The sequence below is a fragment of the Pipistrellus kuhlii genome, unplaced genomic scaffold (genome assembly GCF_014108245.1).
Source record: "Pipistrellus kuhlii isolate mPipKuh1 unplaced genomic scaffold, mPipKuh1.p scaffold_m20_p_2, whole genome shotgun sequence".
NCBI classification, from domain to species: Eukaryota; Metazoa; Chordata; class Mammalia; order Chiroptera; family Vespertilionidae; genus Pipistrellus; species Pipistrellus kuhlii.
In genome coordinates this window covers 135652839-135671792 of record NW_023425515.1, presented here as the reverse complement: position 1 = coordinate 135671792, position 18954 = coordinate 135652839, and the positions used below count along the sequence as shown (strand labels likewise).

General features: G+C 47.6%; 1 protein-coding gene and 1 long non-coding RNA gene across 2 annotated transcripts; one reads left to right on the top strand and one right to left on the bottom strand.

The window, feature by feature from the left end:
• Window positions 1-4705: 4705 nt before the first annotated feature.
• Window positions 4706-6574, bottom strand: LOC118723311. Its single transcript, XR_004989219.1, has 2 exons — window positions 6433-6574; window positions 4706-6109 (listed from the first exon to the last, which is right to left on the bottom strand). It is a non-coding gene; the product is annotated as an uncharacterized LOC118723311 (long non-coding RNA).
• A 342-nt stretch (window positions 6575-6916) lies between these two features.
• Window positions 6917-10441, top strand: CCN1 (cellular communication network factor 1). Its single transcript, XM_036445525.2, has 5 exons — window positions 6917-7226; window positions 7514-7724; window positions 8078-8434; window positions 8549-8760; window positions 8878-10441. The coding sequence occupies exons 1-5, from the start codon at window positions 7164-7166 to the stop codon at window positions 9178-9180; spliced, it is 1146 nt and encodes a 381-aa protein (XP_036301418.1). The 5' UTR covers window positions 6917-7163; the 3' UTR covers window positions 9181-10441.
• The last annotated feature ends 8513 nt before the right edge of the window (window positions 10442-18954 follow it).

Sequence of the window (18954 nt, the reverse complement as noted above, 5' to 3'; positions counted from 1 at the left end):
TTCCTATCATGCTGCCAAGACAATGCCAGCTGCTTACACCATAAACTCAGGAGGAAAAGAAAAAGGGAGGCTGCATGGTGTCTGGGGAGTAAAAAATAAAGATGCTTATTCCAGTTTTGTTGATAAATTATAAACTCCTACAGCTAAGTTAAGTGGCAGCCCTGGTTTTAAGACAAATGGAAGTCTAGCCAATTAAATGAAACCTGACAATAAAATGCTATTCCCTAATATTTCGTGAGTAGCTACGAGCAGGACAACTCTTGGAGACATTCAGTGTGGAGATCACAACTGAAAGGCACCCAACCTTGCCTTCTTTCCTTTTCTTATCATGAACTTTGATGGCATGTTAACAGTTTTAATCAATTGCCAATAGTTTAAAATTTGAAAGACTTCACATAAAAACCCAGATCTCTGGTATATCTTAAAAGTGAAAAAAATAAGCAAACATCTTCCTCTATCAACCACTCAGCTCCCCAGAGTTGGTCCCCACTATTTCCATGGTTCCCTGAGGCTGTAGCCAAGTGTTAGCTGGCACTAATCCTTGAAATGACATTTTGTTACATGGCTGATCCCTGGGAGGCCTTCGGTGCCTGTCCCCTGACTCGGGCAACCCCATTACCTCACAGATAAAGACACGAAGGCAAAACCTCACCCTGCTCACCCCTGCCTGCAGGCAGGGTCCCAATGCTACGACAGGCCAAGCCATTTGCAGAAGGTCCCAGCGAACTGCCCCTGCCAGTTCCCACAAGTGATCTTATGACCCAGCCACCCTCACCACTCAGGGTAGAGGATCTGTTCTTCTGTCTCACCTGCCCTTCCCTGGATCAGAGTCTCACTCATTCTCTCCAACAGATGAGTTACACCCTCACTCCCAGGCAGAGAAGTGAACACACAGCATGTTGTATCTACTTAAAAAATTATTTTATTAAGGTATTATATGTGTACATATCTTACCATTGCCCTCCCCCCTCCCCCACTTCTTTATATACCCTCCCCCCCACCCCCCGAGTTTTGCGTCCATTGGTTATGCTTATATGCGTGCATACACATCCTTCTGTTGGTCTCTTACCTTCTCCACCTATCCCTAACCTTCCCACTGTAATTTGACATTCTGTTTATGCTTTACTATCTCTGTATCTATATTTTTGTTCAACAGTTTATAATGATCTTTGTTAACCATAAATGAGTGAGATTATGTGGTGTTTTTCTTTCATTGATTGGCTTATTTCACTTAGCATAATGTTCTCCAATTTCATGCAGGTTGCTGCAAATGGTAAGAATTCCTTCTTCTTTATGGCAGCGTAGTATTCCATTGTGTAGATGTACCATAGTTTTCTGATGGGCACCTCGGCTGTTTCCAAATCTTAGTTATTGTAAACGTTGTATCTATTTTTAGCAGCAGACTGTAGAGTCCTCAAGGGGAAGATCAATGTTAAAGTCCCATTTTTTATGTCACCAGTGCTTACCCAGTGCGATGACACAGAATGGACTCGATATATCTGGGCTTCAGAGAGGGAAAATGACGTGTCCTCAGATACCTTTGTAATTGTACTCAGAGTTGGAAGAAATAAACAGGTTCAAGCATGTGTCCAACCCACAAGGCACACTCAGACTGATGACCATCAGGTGACACAGAAAACCTTATCTCAGTGGCAAACGCAGTTCTCAACAGGCCTTGTAAGGATTGCCAGATCAGTGTGGCTTGTGAAATGTCAGAAGGACCTCAACGATCTGATATCTTCCCTATCAGACTGCCAAGGTGCCAAAAAGTCCGCTATGTAAACTTGTTTGCGTGAAGACCTTTTCTGTTACAATAGAACATTCCTCTCTCTCCTCCTCCTCCAAAGCCCAGTCTCTTAGGCAAGTCTCAGAGGTTAGCACAGCTTCAGTTAAAGTATCAACTACTTTTCTATCTGATGCATTTATCCTGGAGTATCTGGGTATGTAATAATGTAAAAGTTCCAGTAGACGGGACAGGCCTGGATGTCTGAAGCAAGAGATGGGGAGGCAGTATGCACAGTGGCTAAGTGCAAGGCCCACTGGAACCAAGATGCCTTGGTTCAGGTCTGCTACCTGCTAGGTGAGTGCCTTCTGGCTAGTTACCTACCTACATTTCTTCAATTACAATAGTAAGAGATATTGATGGACAGGAGGAACTGCCTCCACAGGGCATTGGAGAATTAAATATATAAATGGGCATTCCAGTGCCTGACATAGAGTGAGCCATATCAGTGTTTGCTTCTGTCATGAGGAGAGGATGGCATGAGATGTAGCCCTAAAGGGGCTGCTCCAGTTTTACTCCCTGCTGTCTCCTCTCCCAATTTACAGATGAAGGATAACAAGGCCTGGAGCGGATGAGCAGCTTGCAGAAGGCTACAAAGACCGTGCAACCCTAGCCGGTTTGGTTCAGTGGATAGAGTGTTGGCCTGCAGACTGAAAGATTGAAAGGTCCCAGGTTCGATTCTGGTCAAGGGCATGTGCCTTGGTTGTGGGCACATCCCCAGTGGGAGGTGTGCATGAGGCAGCTGATTGATGCTTCTAACTCGTTATCCCTCTCCCTTTCTCCCTGTAAAAAAAAAAAAAAATCAATAAAATATATTTTAAAATAATAATAATAATAATAATAATAATAATAAAAGACCAGTGCGGTGGCAGAGCTAGGGCTTCCTATCTAGAGGTCTCCCGCCCGCCACGCCTCCCAAAGTAACTTACTCAGGTTAAGGGGAGGCAGTATGCACAGAGGAAGGTAGGGGAGACCAAGAGAAAGCAAGAGCCAGCTCCTCCTGGGGACAATGGGACCAGAGCCTTAGGAACTTCTCCCCAGAGGCAATTCCAAGTGCCAGTTCTCCGGGGTGGAGAGGGGATGGGGTGGTGGGAGATGGGTGTGGGTGGGGCGGAGGGGGGAGGGGGAAGGGGCGGGGGGAGGGAGGGAATCCTCCAGGTCTGAGCCAAGCCGAAATCGGACAACACACACACACACACACATACACACACACACACACACACACACACACACACACACACACGCCCCTGAGCCTGGGCGTACCCCGGCCTCTGGCACCGCGCGGCGACTTGCTGCCCCGCTGGGAGGACGAGTCAGCAGCGGGGCGGACGGGAAAAGTGACACCATCGGGCCGAGGCTCTCTCCGCGCCAGCCTCCCACGCAGCGCGGGCGGCCCGGGCCCTCGCGGAGGAGCGTGCAGGAGCTGAGCGGCGGGGGGCTGGGAGGATGGGGAGAGGGGGGCGCCCGGCTCTGCACCCCAGCCCGAGGCCTGGGCGCCGGCTCCGTGGGGAGGAACGCGGCGCCCCGCGGCTGTGGGCCGGCCCCTAGGACGGCCGCCGCCCCCCGGAGGAGGATGACGGAGCCTGGAAAGACTTTCTCCAAATATGGGCCCCGCGGCCGCCGGAACCTCCGCCCGGGCCGCCGGCAGGGGGCGGCGGGAGCCAGCGGCGGGCGCGCCGGGCTCGGTCCTGGCCCTCTCCCCGCGCGCCTGCCGGGCAGCTCCCTCCGCCGGGCGGGATGCGGGGCGGGAGGGCTGCGGAGAGAAAAAGGGAGGCGCGGGGCGACCTCTTCAAGTGGTCTTTGGCGGCATCCTAAGCCGTCCTGCTCCCTGAGGCGCTGCGGCGAGGCTGGGGGCGCGGGAGTCCCGGGCACCCGGCCGCCCCGGGCTGTGGTTCTCGGTGTGTGGCCCCCACCAGCCGCCGCGCCAGGACCTAGGGACCCGTTAGGATGGCAACTAGTAAGAAATCCTGGGATGGGGCCCGGCAATCATCCCATCACCCCCCTCTCCAGGGGATTGATTCTCAGATGCATACGTTTGGAAACTACTGGTTCAGGGCTAGGACGCCGGGGGCACCAGGTTTAAGGTGATGATCCTTCTCAGTCGCAGCCAGACAGTGAACCCTTCTCTTGGGTGACAGTGAACCCTTCTCTTGGGTGACAGTGAACCCTTCTCTGGGATGACCTAAAACTCCCGGGCAGCCGGGGTGAGCGGCGCCCCCAGCGCTCAGCTCCAAGCCAGGGGCTGCGGAGGACAAGCAGCTCCTTCTCCGCGCCCTGCAGCCCAGGGAGACAAGGCGGCCCCTCATTCCCTCGCGGGGCACTCCTACAGGGAGGGGCGGAGGACACGGAGCAGCATCAGCGCAGAAGCAGCACCTACTCAGACACAGTAGCACACGTCCCCTCCATTCGGTGAGCGAGAACTGCTCTGCAGAGGAGACGAGAAGGCGACCACACGTCTGGGGCTCCCGGATGGTCCCTGAGCTGGACAAGAGGACCTGCTGCTCCGCTCGCTGCCGCCCTGGTTTACCAGCCGACGCACCGGGATACCTATGGGAAGGCTGGGCACCTAGGTTCCTGGGGTCCCGGCCCTGTTTGCTACCGCTCCCCAATCCCCCTCCCACAGCCCAGGCCCTGCTTAACACAGGCGGCTGGCTGTATGTAAGGTGAGCTAGGTTTCTCCTGTGGTTGAAAATCCTCCTTCAAATCCCCCAGTTAAAGAGGAAACAAACACACACACACACACACACACACACACACACACACACACACCCTTGTTAGAAAACTTGATTTTTAAAGGAATCCCTGGAACGGTGTGTGTTTTGAGTGCAAAGCCACTCGCTGCAAAGCAGCAGACCGAGCCTCCTCTTTGCCCGGCCCCCCACCCCCACTTCCATACAGGAACAAGGTATATGCCCAGGCCAGTTGGATCATCCGCTGAAATTTTATTTTAAACCATGACAGACGGATTGCGTGGAAAACAAGGGATTCCAAAGAATTTCCTGCTCTGGGAACAGAAGTTAAGTCTATATTTAACAACATCTGAAGCTGTCAAGTATGCTTTGTGGTTGGATAACAGGCAGAAAAATGTTAAAAACGCAGGCTACTGCTATACCCAAATATGGAAATATTGTTACGTCTGGTGTCTGATTCACCATCTGGAAATACTTACAACCATGAAGTCAAATAGAAAAAGACACCACAACAGAAGCCAGGGACACTCCTCTGTGTCCATTCTCTTTCCACCCACGTCCCCCACCCTGCACCGCCCCTGCTCACTCTGGTCCCAGGCACTTCATTAAGAAGAAAACAGCAATAAAACTCTAACACAGGAAAAACCACTTTCCTAAACAATAATTGATGGATGGGCCTTGGGTACAATGTAGGGCCCAGACGTTCCTCACTGTATTTGCATAACAATCTATTGTCGCGAAGAGACACACCCCTCCAATAAAGCCTCAGAGATCCGGCTTCCCCCAGCAAAAGCCTCTGAGCCTTCTGAGAAGGCACTTCTGAATGAATGAAACTTAACTCCTCCCTGGTAGTTCTCCTCACTGGAGATTGTTTTCATTGCAATCGCTTCCCATGTGCGGTTCAGTCACAGAACAGTCAGCACTGAGGGGGAAAAAAGGCCTTCTTCAGCAAGACTGTCCAATTCCATTAAAATTAAAGAGGACAAAAGAGCAAATGAGACAGGCACCTCTCCTAAAGCACATATACAAGGGAGACTGGCATAATCTCTTGTACATGTTTTTATTAAAATTGCACAAAGAAGATAATTTAGGAACTTTGAGGGAAAGTTTATCCATCCCACTAACGATGTGGATGCTGTTAAATAGTTGCTTCTGCCAAGCGCGTTGCAGGTAAGTAGGGTCTTTAAATCTGCTAACATTTTAATTACAGAGTATCCCACCCTAAACTCTTATTTCTCTGTGCTTGGAGAACATTGCAATTCTCTTGCGACCGGAGGTTTCTTAGTGGTTCCAAGGAAAGGAAATTTAAAAATCCCGCACGACTTTCGGCTTTCAGGGGTCTGCTTTTTCCAGGGATCCACTGGGCACCATGGTAGTGGAATCAACACCTGTGTATGCCTTTGCAGCATACACAGGTGTTGATCTCAGTGTAAATCACTCCACGGCGGTCCCCTCTGCTTGGCTGGCTGCTCCGTGTGCACCGCCACCCGCCCGCGGAGGGAGGGAGGCTGGCAGCGCCTGCCCAGGCTCCCGCATCCGCGAGGAAGTGTGCGCCAGCCTCCCGGAGAACTCCCAGGCTTCACTTCCTCTCAGACTGCAACCCCAGGCAGCGGGCTGGAACTGAAGTAGTGGGAACCTCCAAAAACAAACAAGGACGACAGACCGAAAAAGGGAGGGCAGGACGGGGGAGAGGGGGCGCGGAAGAGGGTAGACCTCTGCTTGGAAAATCGCCAGGCGTGGGAGAGAGCAGTGATTCCCACCCCACCCCCACCCTCTCATTCATAAATGACACTGCGGGGATTAATTTGCAATGCACTTCACGTTGCTAATAAACACCATGCCGAAGCTCTGGGGCTTGACCCGAGCATGCTACCAAGTCCACAAGTGGTTGCCTGGCTCAAAGATATACCCCCCTCCCCCTTCCCCTTCGCCTCTCTCCGCAGATAACTTGACTCTCACCTTCGCTATAAACAAGCAAACAGCTCACCGCCTCCCGGGTGAGGGTTTCCAAGGCTGCCCGGTCAACTCGGCATCACCAAACAAAACGACTTTTGTTCCTCCCTCTCAGGTCCTCCTACCCTCCCGGTCCAGACAAAGTTCTGAACTCTTTTCTCCCCCCCGCCCCCCCTCCAACCCCTACCACCCCCCATCTGTCCACCACCATCACGCCAAAAAGATCCCTCCCCTATAGACACGTCGTTATTTAAAGTGGAAAAACGGGTGGAAAAACGGAAGATTGTTTGCTTGGGTCCCGGACCAAAAAAAAAAAAAAAAAAAAAAAAAAAAAAAAAAAGGTGCAACGGGGCCAGGGGAGGCGCTTGGCAGCGGCCCGCGCCAGCGCGCATTCCTGAGATGTTTGAGAATTCTGGAGGCACAGACAGGGCCGACGTCACTGCAGCACGCGGCGCCGCCGCCGGCCCGTATAAAGGGCGGGCTCTGCGCGCCGGGGCAGACCGCGAGCGGGAGCCACCCGAAGCATCATCCCCGGCCCTCCGCTGCTCCCTGGCCCGGACCTCGGCAGAAGGACCTCCGCAGCCCCTCGCCGCCCGGCCCTCCTCTCCGTGCCGCCCGGCCCGCCGCACCGATCGCCCGGCCCAGCCGCCGCCGTCCGTCCTCCCATCCGTCCGCTGCGCCCGGAGTGCCCGCGTCTTTGCTTCCGCGCTCACTCTCCGGGACCCCTGCGCGCCACCATGAGCCCCCGCACGGCCAGGACGCTCGTCGCCGCCGTCACCCTCCTCCAGCTCGCCCGGTTGGTGAGTTCTTCTGCCTCCGCTGCCCCGTCCGCTTCCACAGCCCCGCGTCCTCTCCCCACGTTGCCCACGGCACGGAAAAAAGTAAACTAAAGAGTTCGGGGACCTTTCGGGAGCCTCTTTCTTTACGGTCCCCCTTTAAAGAGGTGTCTGGGGCCTCCTGGCCGACGCAGCCCTGCCCGGGGTGCCCCAATCGGAGACCCCCCCTCTCCCATCCCCGTCCCTTCCCCTGGGCTCCTCTCCTGCTCACTGCGCCGAGCCTCACGCGAGTCTTCTTCTCCCCCCGCCAGGCGCTCTCCTGCCCCGCCGCCTGCGACTGCCCCCTGGAGGCGCCCAAGTGCGCCCCTGGAGTCGGGCTGGTCCGGGATGGCTGTGGCTGCTGTAAGGTCTGCGCCAAGCAGCTCAACGAGGACTGCAGCAAGACGCAGCCCTGCGACCACACCAAGGGGCTGGAATGCAACTTCGGCGCCAGCCCCACCGCTCTGAAGGGGATCTGCAGAGGTAAGAGGCTTGTGGTTTGGCCCCTTTAAAAAAAATAATAGTCCCCGTAGTCCAGGAGTTTAGTAATTTTGAGACCATGTATGGTGATGCTTTGTTGTTGGTAGCTTGGCAGAAAGGCACATGATTTCAGCAGTCTGGAATGCAATTCAGTGTGTCTGGGCCCAGCGAAAAGCGCATACGGAAAAGTGATTCCTGACTAACTTATTGTTCTGGGCTGCAGTCTCTGGGGAGCTTGCAGGGAACTTTACCATAAATTGAATTTAGCAGCAGAAATATGTATGAGTTTCAGGCGGCCGTGGTGCGGAATCTTAACTTGATCCTCTTCTCCCTTTCTCTCCTGGTGCTCTTTGCAGCTCAGTCGGAGGGCAGACCCTGTGAATACAACTCCAGGATCTACCAGAACGGGGAGAGTTTCCAGCCCAACTGTAAGCACCAGTGCACATGTATCGACGGCGCCGTGGGCTGCATTCCTCTGTGCCCCCAAGAACTTTCTCTCCCCAACCTGGGCTGTCCCAACCCCCGGCTGGTCAAAGTGAACGGGCAGTGCTGTGAGGAGTGGATCTGTGACGAGGACGGTGCCAAGGACCCCATGGAGGACAGGGACGACCTCTTGGGCAAGGGGCCCACATTCGATGCCTCCGAGGTGGAGTTAACAAGAAAAAACGAGTTAATCGCGTTTGGAAAAGGCGGCTTCCCGAAGCGGCTCCCTGGTAAGTGAAAACGGAGCCCCTAAGGCCTGGTGAAGCTTTATAGAAATGAGGACTTGGATCTGTTTGTTGTCAGCACGCCTCTGAGAAAGTCTTCCCTCTTGTTTGCCTCTCTAGCTTTTGGACAGGGCCCTCGCATCCTGTTCAACCCTTCTCTGCACGGCCAGAAGTGTATCGTCCAAACAACTTCATGGTCCCAGTGCTCCAAGACCTGCGGAACTGGTATCTCCACACGCGTTACCAATGACAACCCAGAATGCCGCCTGGTGAAAGAAACCCGGATCTGTGAGGTGCGGCCTTGTGGACAGCCCCTGTACAGCAGCCTGAAAGTAAGTTTCTGCCTGGCGGGTACCTGTTGCTGGGCAGCTAGCTGGGTGAGATGGGGGCCTGCCTTCCAGGAAAGAGAACCCTTGCCCCTAACGTTCCTTCTCTCGTCTTTCTTACAGAAGGGCAAGAAATGCAGCAAAACCAAGAAATCCCCAGAGCCGGTCAAGTTTACTTACGCCGGATGTTCCAGTGTGAAGAAATACCGGCCCAAGTACTGCGGCTCCTGTGTGGACGGCCGCTGCTGCACGCCCCTGCAGACCCGGACGGTGAAGATGCGCTTCCGCTGTGAGGACGGGGAGATGTTCTCCAAGAACGTCATGATGATCCAGTCCTGCAAGTGCAACTACAACTGCCCGCATGCCAGTGAGGCCTCGTTTCCCTTCTACCGGCTGTTCAATGACATCCACAAATTCAGGGACTAGACGCCACCCGGGTGTCCAGCACCAGGGTGGACAGGACGGACGGGGAGAAGAGTGCCGGAATCGCGGAGACATGGGTGGGGGCGGTGGGGGTGAAGGGACTCATTGTAGAAGGGATGCATTGCTCACACATGAGTAGTATTAAGGTGTTTTGAAACGGCCAGGTGTGCTGGTGCAGATGGACTCTGATGCGGCTGCCATTGGAGAATACTTTGCTTCATAATACTGGAGCACACGTTACTGCTTCATTTTGGAGCTTGTGGTGTTGATGACGTTCTGTTTTCTGTTTGTAAATTATTTGGTAAGCGTATTTTTTTTTCCTCTAGGCTTTTTTTTCCTTTCGGTTCTGCAATTGTAAGATAGTGAGATTAGTGGGACAGGGAAAGCCTTCATCCTCTGACAGAAGTAACCGGGAGGGAGGGGTTTCCTTCTTTCCCAAAGGGGACACTCTGTGAGTGTCTGTGAGAGGCAGCTATCTGCACTCTAAACTGCAAACAGAAATCAGGTGTTTTTAAAATTGAATGTTTTTATTTATCAAAAATGTAGCTTCTGGGGAGGGTGGGGAAATGTAATACTGGAATAATTTGTAAATGATTTTAATTTTATATTCAGTGAAAAGAATTTATTTATGGAATTAATCATTTAATAAAGAAATATTTACCTAATATCTGCGTGTATGGCATTCCATATTTTTAGAGGTTGGCCACAGTCATTGGAAGCAATCTAGATTATCCATTCAATCATTCAAACAGGATTTATTGAGCGTCTGCTTTGTGCCAGGATCTGGGTTAGGTGCTTGGGATAGAACAGGAAAATGACCTACATAAATAAAACAATGACTGCTTTTATATCTTCAGTGAGAAAGATGGTTGCATTTAAAATAATCTGCATTAAAAAAAAAAAACAACATGTATTGAACACCAGGTATGGTAAGAAGCACAAGGAGGAATCCAAAGCCAAGTTTGTGATTTAAATAATAATGCATTGTTTTTATAAGAAATCAAAGCCCAGTGGTCTCCCTCACCCAGTCACTGTGAGATGGATATAGTAATTTATCATTTTAATCACCAGGTTATTGTGCATATCACTTCAGGAGAGAGAAACTTTAATGAAAGCAGTCCGTAGCTTGCACATGTCTTCATTTGGATAAGGTTAAGTATGGTTAGATAATGTCTTATAAAAGATGGCTTGTTTATAACTTCATATTTTACCAATATTGTTTCAAAAACTACTTAAAAATCTGCCCTCAGTTGGGATCAGAGGGGGGGGACCTTTGAGTCTATAGGAGTCAGTTTGTTTTCATTGAATAAGCCCGAAGCAATGACTTGTGCTAATCCTAATAAACTGGTGATTAGGTAAACATGCTGCTAAATGCAAAGGAATGCGAGGAATTTCAAGTACTTTTCCACTAGCATGAGGACCAAGCTACCCCATCCCCCTTTCCTTTTTATAATATACATTATATTGATGGAGGCAGAAGCAGGTAGAGTTGGCCATCTAGAAGGTCAAAGGCTAGATGTAGAGCTTTCCTGAAAGAAAATGACCTGAACCATAGGTCTAGGAGAGGCCGAGAAGGTTGTGTCAATGTTTGTGAAAATGTTGGTAGCCTGTTTTAGAAGAACCTACATCTTGAGAAAGCGCTGACAATAAACCTTTTATAGAGAGGAGTTTTCCTTTCATCGACCCTCTTGGCTCCTGTTCAAATCCACAGTGAAATATTTCAGTCTGCACTTGGTTAAGAGAGTACTTGAATTTTTAGGCAATAAGAGAAAGTGCTTTAAAAGAGGAGGTGGAGGACAGTTCCTGGGGTCCTACAATGGTGATTTTTCAAAATAGTTTTTTTGATGCTTCAATGAAGACCTACAGAAAAGCAATGCCTAAGCATTGGTTTTTAAAGCCTTACCGAAATGCATAAAGGTTAGCATAAATGTGTTAGTAAAATTTATGGGCAAAGGCCTTCCCTCTTCTGATTTTGACAATGTCTCTCTTGCCAGAAATATTATAATCTGTGCCTATGTGTAGCCAGTGTTTCTTGCCTGAGGCATTCAAATGTAAGGTATTTGGGAATTTAAACACCACCTGGTTCAGTCTTGGATGCAGTTAAACTTGTCAGTGCAATATAATATGTGAAACATAATAAAGGTGTGAGGTTTTTGAGGTGCAGTCGTGTTGAACAGACATCTGAATTCATAGATAAGATTTACAGATTCTCAGGCGCCAATCCTGAGTTATTTTCCTCCAACACTAGTGCCTAGCAAAGTACTTCATACACAGAGATCAAGGAATGATAAATTATGGATCTATTAAGTGTGTAAGGAGGTGATATCTGTCCAAATAAGCTCAAATGTGAAACAAAATCTAACATGGGAAAACTGGATCGGTGGGTCATTAATCTTATTGTAATGAACACAAGAAGAAGAATGCTTAACCACCTATTCCATTTAAATAGGATTGCTCAATTAATTTAAAAGAAAAAGTGAATGATGCAAATTATGTCTATTTTATTTGGCTATAGAAAAAAGTGGAGAAAATCAAAGTAGTTGAGAATGAAATTATGTGATTTAGAACATACAGCTTTAATCTAGGTCCAGCATGGAGCTCTACCTCCTGCAAATATTGAGAAAACAAAATAAAAACCTGTGCATCTGCATATGCAATGGCAGTTACACATATAAACATTCATCGTAACACCCCTCCGCACACAGCGAAGATGGTGTGTTGTTCTCATTTTCCAATCCAAAAGACCCTGTGGGTTTCTGTTTGTGTGTTTTGTTTGTTTGTTTGTTGATTTGGTGTTGTTTTTTTGTTGTTGTTGGTTTTTTTTATTTTTATAAAGATGTAAGAACTTATCTCTATAATAGTTTAAAAATAACCTCAGAGTCTTAGGAATTCAGTGGATTTTAAGAAATATTCAATTGGACATTTAGAAGTATGGTAAGTAGTCAAACCATGAAGATTCTCACATAAATGCGTGTGCTATCTACTCCACAAAGAGGTGTGACTGGGTCAAAATTAGCAAAGCATATTTCAGTTATTTTTCCAATAGAGAGACCAGACTTGATGTGTTCACAACCTTTTTTCCTGCCATCTGGCAGTATTTGAAAGTCAGCTGAGCAAGGGTGCAGGAGGGCCACAGTACAGAACAAAGCCGTGTTCGGCTCAGAGGGGCAGGTGATGCAGTGGAAAGAATCCCAGATTGGAATCCAAAGACACATCTTTTCCCACCAGCTCCGCCATTAATTCACTGGGTGACTCTGGGCAGTTTCTGGGTCATCTCGTCCTCCCCTGTTTTAAAATGGAACAATAGCCCCCAGCATTTTTGCCACTCAAAGCCTTATTTTTTCATTTACTCTCTATGGTGCATTGATTCCCACACCTTGAAAACTTCATCTCTGAAAACAATTGAATGTATGAAGTGAAACTGCTCAGGCCTTTCTGTGGGCAAAAGAACTCATCTCTATAAAGCCTCTGAAAATGTAATGTCGGTAGCCCCCTTTACTTTCTAGCTCACCCCTAGTTATAGGACAATGGTGGCAATCCCTGGACCTCACAGTCAGTAGGTCCATACGTTCATCTCCCTGTACAGCCCTGATAGCTCCTGTCCTTACAGGAGCCAGAGTGAGCCTTTAAAAATGTAAATCTGAACATGTCCATCAGAGCTTAAAGGCTCCGTGGCTTCCATTGCTTTGGGAATAAATTCAGCTCCTGCCGAAACTGGTTTGGCTCAGTGGATAGAGAGTCAGCCTGCAGACTGAAAGGTCCCAGGTTAGATTCCGGTCAAGGGCATGTACTTGGTTGTAGGCACATCCCCAGTGGGGGGTGTGCAGGAGGCAGCTGATCGATGATTCTTTCTCATTGACGTTTCTAACTCTCTATCCCTCTCTCTTCCTCTCTGTAAAAAAATCAATAAAATATATTTAAAAAACAAACACACACACACACACACAAAACAAAAAAACAACAACATTCAGCTCCTTGCTTGGCACACAGGTCCTGAACTCTCCCTGCTTCTTACCCCTCACCCTCACTCTCTATACTCTCACTTGCCCTTTCCTCTTTGAAATAAGCCAAGTGAATCACTCCTTAGGGACTTTGCTCTGCCCCCAGGGTCCTCCTATTTGATCTAAACTTCTTATCAGGCAGGTCTCAGCATAACTGCTACTCTCTCAGTGACCTTCCTTCACCACCCCATCTGAAGTAGTTCATTACATTAAGCAGTTTTATTTACAGCATGGCATTTAGCACTACCTGATGGTTTCTTGTTCATTTATGCCTGTCCATCTATAATCCTATTTAATAAAAGCATAATATGCAAATTGACCATCACTCCAACACACAAGATGGCTGCCCTCGTGTGGTCAAAGATGGCTGCTCCCATGTGGACACAAGATGGCTGCCACAAGATGGCCAGCAGGGAAGGGCAGTTGAGAGGGACCAGGCCTGCAAGGGAGAGCAGTTGAGAGGGATCAGGTCTGCAAGGGAGAGCAGTTGAGGGCAATCAAGCCTTCAGGAGAGGGCAGTTAGGGGTGACCAGGCTGGCAGAGAAGGGAAGTTGGGGGCAAACAGGCTGGCAGGGGAGCAGTTATCCATCAATCAGATTGGCAGGGGAGTGGTTAGGGGGTGATCAGACTGGCAGGCAGAAGTGATTAGGGGAAATCAGGAAGGCAGGCAGGTGAGCAGTTGGGAGTTAGCAGTCTTGGATTGTGAGAGGGATCCCAGATTGGAAAGGGGTCAGGTTGAGCTGAGGGACACCCCTCTCCCTGCATGAATTTCGTGCACTGCATCTCTAGTAACCTCTATAAAAGCAGAAAGTTTTGTCTGCTTTTTCACCAGTATAAAAGCATCACTTGACACTGCCTGGCATAAACTAAATGCTCATTGATATAGAATTTATGTTGTCTTAACTGAAACTAAACTAGAAGACACACACACACTCCCTCATTGGCACAAAGCCCCCTGGGGTTTTTCTCTAGTTTGTTAGCTTTTCATTCATTCTTTCATTCATACATCTATTCACTAAACACTTATGGACACCATTATATTTCAGGCATGGTGCTATGCAGTAGTTGATAAAGCATAATTCCTTTACTTTGTGGTGTTGAGGGAAATGTACATGTAAGCAAAGTTAGTTAAGGTTAGGTTCATCTGCAAGTAATGGATAACTCAAATAGCAATGCTTAAGTTACAGAGAATTTTGTTTCTCTCTCATGTGAAAACCCAGGTAGGCAGAGCTGGGCTACTGTGGTGCCCCAAGGATTCATGGACCAAACCTGCTATCTTATTGTTCATCATGCACGGTCCCCTTTCCCTGGTTCACCTCATGGCACATGGACTCACCTTGCTGCAAAGGAGGCTGGGAAATGTAGGTTTTTTCCCTGGGTTGCCATGTACTGAGCGCAAAAACAGAGATCCTGACCTAGCCTGTTTACCTCAGTGGTTAGAGCATCTGAAGGGTCGAGGATTATATTCCAGGCAAGGGCACATACCTCAGTAGTTGCAGGCTCAATCCCCTGTCCTGGTTATGGCATGTGCAGGAGGCAACCAATCATATGTCTCCCTTACATTGATGTTCCTCTCTCTCTCTCTCTCTCTCTCTCTCTCTCTCTCTCTCTCTCTCTCTCTCTCTCTCTCTCTCTCTCTCTCTCTCTCTCTCTCTCTCTCTCTCTCTCTCTCTCTCTCTCTCTCTCTCTCTCTCTCTCTCTCTCTCTCTCTCTCTCTCTCTCTCTCTCTCTCTCTCTCTCTCTGTTTTTCACACTTCCTTCTACTCTCTTTACAAAAAAAAAAAAATAATAATAATAATAAAAAAATGGAAAAAATGTCCTTGGGAGAGAATTAACAACACCAACAACAAAAACACACACCTGTTACTATATAAGGGAGAAATAGTGGTTGGTACTGCATAGCCCAAATATGTAAGTATAATAAGGCACAGAAGAGACTTTACGAACAGCCTGAGGCTAAGATCAGAAAGTTCTTCCTGCGGGAGTTATCTCAGTTCTGTTTGGGAAGATAAGCAGGTTGGAAACTATTCAAAAGCCTTGGTGCTGAAGTTAAAATTTTCTACAATTAGTGAGACCTTCCTCGTCTCAGCCATAAAGAGAAATCAAAGATACCTGCACCGCCTGGGTTTAGAACTTAGCGGCTATTCATATTTTAAACAGTTTGTATTTTTGCTTTGGGTTCAGAAGTATCATGAAAACGGCACCTGTATTGGGGTTCTCTAGGGAAACAGAACCAACAGATTATGTATAAAATTAAAAAATATATATTTATTTTGAGGAATTGGCTCATGTGATTGTGAGGATGGGCAAGTCCAAAATCCTTAGGGCAAGCCAACAGGCTGGAAATTCAGGTAAGAGTTAAATTTGCAGGTTATGCTTTGCGGCTGGAAACTTAGGTAAGGTTCTATGGTTCGGTCTTGAGGCCAGATTCCTTCTACTTTAGGAAATCTCATTTTTTCCCCTTAAGGTCTTCAACTGATTGGACGAGGCCCAACCATAATATGGAGGGTAAGCTGCTTTACTCAGAGTCTACTGATTTAAATGTTAATCGCATCTTTAAATATCAAAACAGCAACATCAATACTATTTATTTTTTTTGACCAAACAAATGGTGCCATAGCTTAGCCAAATTGACACAATAAAATTAACCATCAGAGTATCTGTATGGTAGACCTTTTCTAGGCAAGAAACCTATGTCTATTCTAAAATAGAATGAATTTGAGCAGAGCCAGAGAAAAACAAAAGCCTTGCTAGTTCAAACTAAGATTTTCCCAGATCTGTTATTGTGCTTGTGTATGTGTAGGACTCCGGTATTTATTCTGCATTGAGCAGATTTATGGGGAACATCAAGAAGGCTCCTGAACACTGACCCCAAGCTCCATACAAAACCAGTGGCATCCAGTAGGGATGGCTGCATGGCTGGGTAGTAGAGGCTCATCCTTAGAAAAGCTCTAGAGAAAGACCTTTGCCAAATCCACAGGGATATGGCAGGGCACAGTCCAGTGCTTGCACACACCCCAAGACAGGTCAACAGTGCCCCTTCCTCTGGCCCCTCATGCAAATCCTCACGGTGGCAATGACACCATTTCACTAGGACTGGGTGTTTAACTGTTTCCACCAGATTTTAAACTCCTTGAAGAGTCTTGTCAATGAGTGAGTACCAACTAAGAAAAGCTCAAGAGGAGTCTGACAGCTATCTTCCACCATCTTCAGATCTTCGTGAACAAGAGGCAGTAAGTCTGTTCTGCATTGTCCCAGGGCAGCGGTCCCAAGCAGGTGGCTCAGGTGGGATCCGACCAATACACAGACATGTTTTGTTCAGCCTGCACAGGGTTTATAAAAACTGGAACTTGTGACCAATATTTAAAAACTGAAAGGTTAAAAAAGTCCAATTTTGTGTAATTTTTTGAAAATGTCATAGCTCTGAAGGCAGTGAGACATGGTTTCTCCGTGGCAGCTGCTCCATGGTAGGGCGGAACTGCAGCTTCCTCCCTGAGGGTGGGTGTCCTGCAGCTCACCAGCATAGATCTGTGGAGGAGAGATGTGTGTGCATGTGTGTGTGTGTGTGTGTGTGTGTGTGTGTGTGCACGCTCACAGGTGCATGTGGTTGGAAGAATGGAAAGGCAGGAAAAGGTGATCTTTAAAAATCCCGGCTCTCCCTTAAAAGGTGCCAGGGCTGATCAGCAGCCCCTGAGCGATGGATGAGCAGAGTACTCTGACAGTTTCACTGTGAAAGAGAGGCTAAGAGATGGGATGGCCTGGTGGAAGGAGCCAGGCAGCCTCAATTGCCTGCCTTGTTAGGCTTTTACTAGAGTTTTTCTCTTTAGATACTATCACAGGAGGGTGAGTAATCTTGGGAGGACATGTGTGTTTGCATTGTCCTCTGGGCAAGGGCATCCAGGATTAAGCATAAGGATTCCAGTAACCCCGCCCCAGGGGTCTGCCTGTGCACAGACTTGCTTGGGAAGGTCCAGGAATAATTAGGGTCACCGCCTTTGACACTCCCTAAGTCTCCCCTAAGTCGGAATTCCGATAAACAGGGCAGGTGGTCTTCCACACACTTCCCTTTCCTCAGAATGTCCTCCTTACAAACTTTCCAGCCAAGTCTCATGTGCTCCCCAACAAAAAGGTAGTGCCTTGAGCACCATTTTTACTACAACAGTGCTTAGAAAAATAATTTTAAGCATGGAAACATCACATTATAAAACCAGGAAAGAACATAGACCACTTCATTCGTTTCCAATTGTCCTGGAACTATAAGCACATCCAGCTTCCTCCTACGAGTTTAGTCTGTGTATTTTGATGAGGTATACCTGTTCCATTTATAATGCCACGTCACATTTTCCAACAGGCCCTGGACAAGTTGATCAAAGATATATATACTGCATCCTGAACCTGTGCTGAATTTAACCATCTATTTTTATAGTAACCAAAGAGCTTTTCTAGGGGGAATTGCTACAGATAGCCAAGGGTTTGCTCTAGAAAAAAAATTTTTAATGACTCAAAGTCCTTCCTTCAAGTGCTGTCATAAATCACACTCACTTTTCAGAGGCGTTCAGTGAACTCCGTAGAGATGGAGGACTTGCCCAAGTAATTACAGTTACAGGGACAGAGCAGAAAGTGGGCCTCAGAGGAGTTGTTCTCTGAGCTTATCTGACAGAGGCATTTGGGCCCAAGGAAAGCAGTGGAGTTTCAGGGAGGTTTTGACTGGTTCTTGGTGTCAATGTGGCTCCTGGGAAGATTTTCAACAATGGATTTCCTATAGGTGAGTCAGCATCCCAGAGCCAGGACGATGTCCTTCTCTAGCAAACAGACAATGGTCAGAATTAGGATCTTCTTGCTCTGGCAGATGTGGCTCAGATGGTTGGGCTTCCTCCAGGGCACCAGGAGGTTGAGGGCTGGATCCTGATAGGGGGTGTGCAGAAGGCACCGGATCCCTGTTGCCCACTCACATTGATGTTTCTCTCTCTCCTTCTCTTCCTTTTTCTCTAAAAAAATAAATAAACTTTCCTTTTAAAAAAATAGGTATTTTTTAAGGAGACCTACTACCTAAAAAACAACAACTGTTTCTCATTCATGGAAGGAGTTTAAATTCTGGGCTCATAAGCAAAACTTTCAGGAAGATCCTTCCTAATCTCAAGCTAGTTTGTTCTTAGAAAGGAGTCCAGGTCTTTAATTGACTTCTTGCATTTAAAATGATACTGGGCCATTTAAAGTGTTCTCTTTCATGTTTGTTTTTGTCTTAACAAAAGGAAAGAATTCTTACACAAATTCAATAATATGAGAAATGTGGAATGTAAAAAATGAAGGTCCCTAGTAAACCCTCCTCTTCACACACATGTGAGTACATACACACAGCCACTCTTAAATGCATAGTGCACATTATTCTTATAGATTTTGGGGTGTGCTTAACCTGGCATTTATTATTATTATTTTTTTTATTATTATTATTACAAACAAAAATGATTAAACTATACATAGAGTTTTACATTTACTTACAAATTTTTGAATAAAAAAATATTTTGAAAGTCAATAAATGTTGATACATGTAGCTTCCCCTCAGTCACTAATGTTTTTATAGACTTTCATTCTGTTAGTGATATGTCATAATTTATTTAAATACTTGGCGTGACAGACACTACTGGATGCCCATCTAAGAGCGATCCCCTCATTTCCTTGACTCTTTGCTAGCAGAGCCCCAGTTTTGTCTCCCATGTGTTCAGGAAAGAAAATCCCCCGCTCTGCCTTAACTCCAGGGACTACACCAGGACTGGCT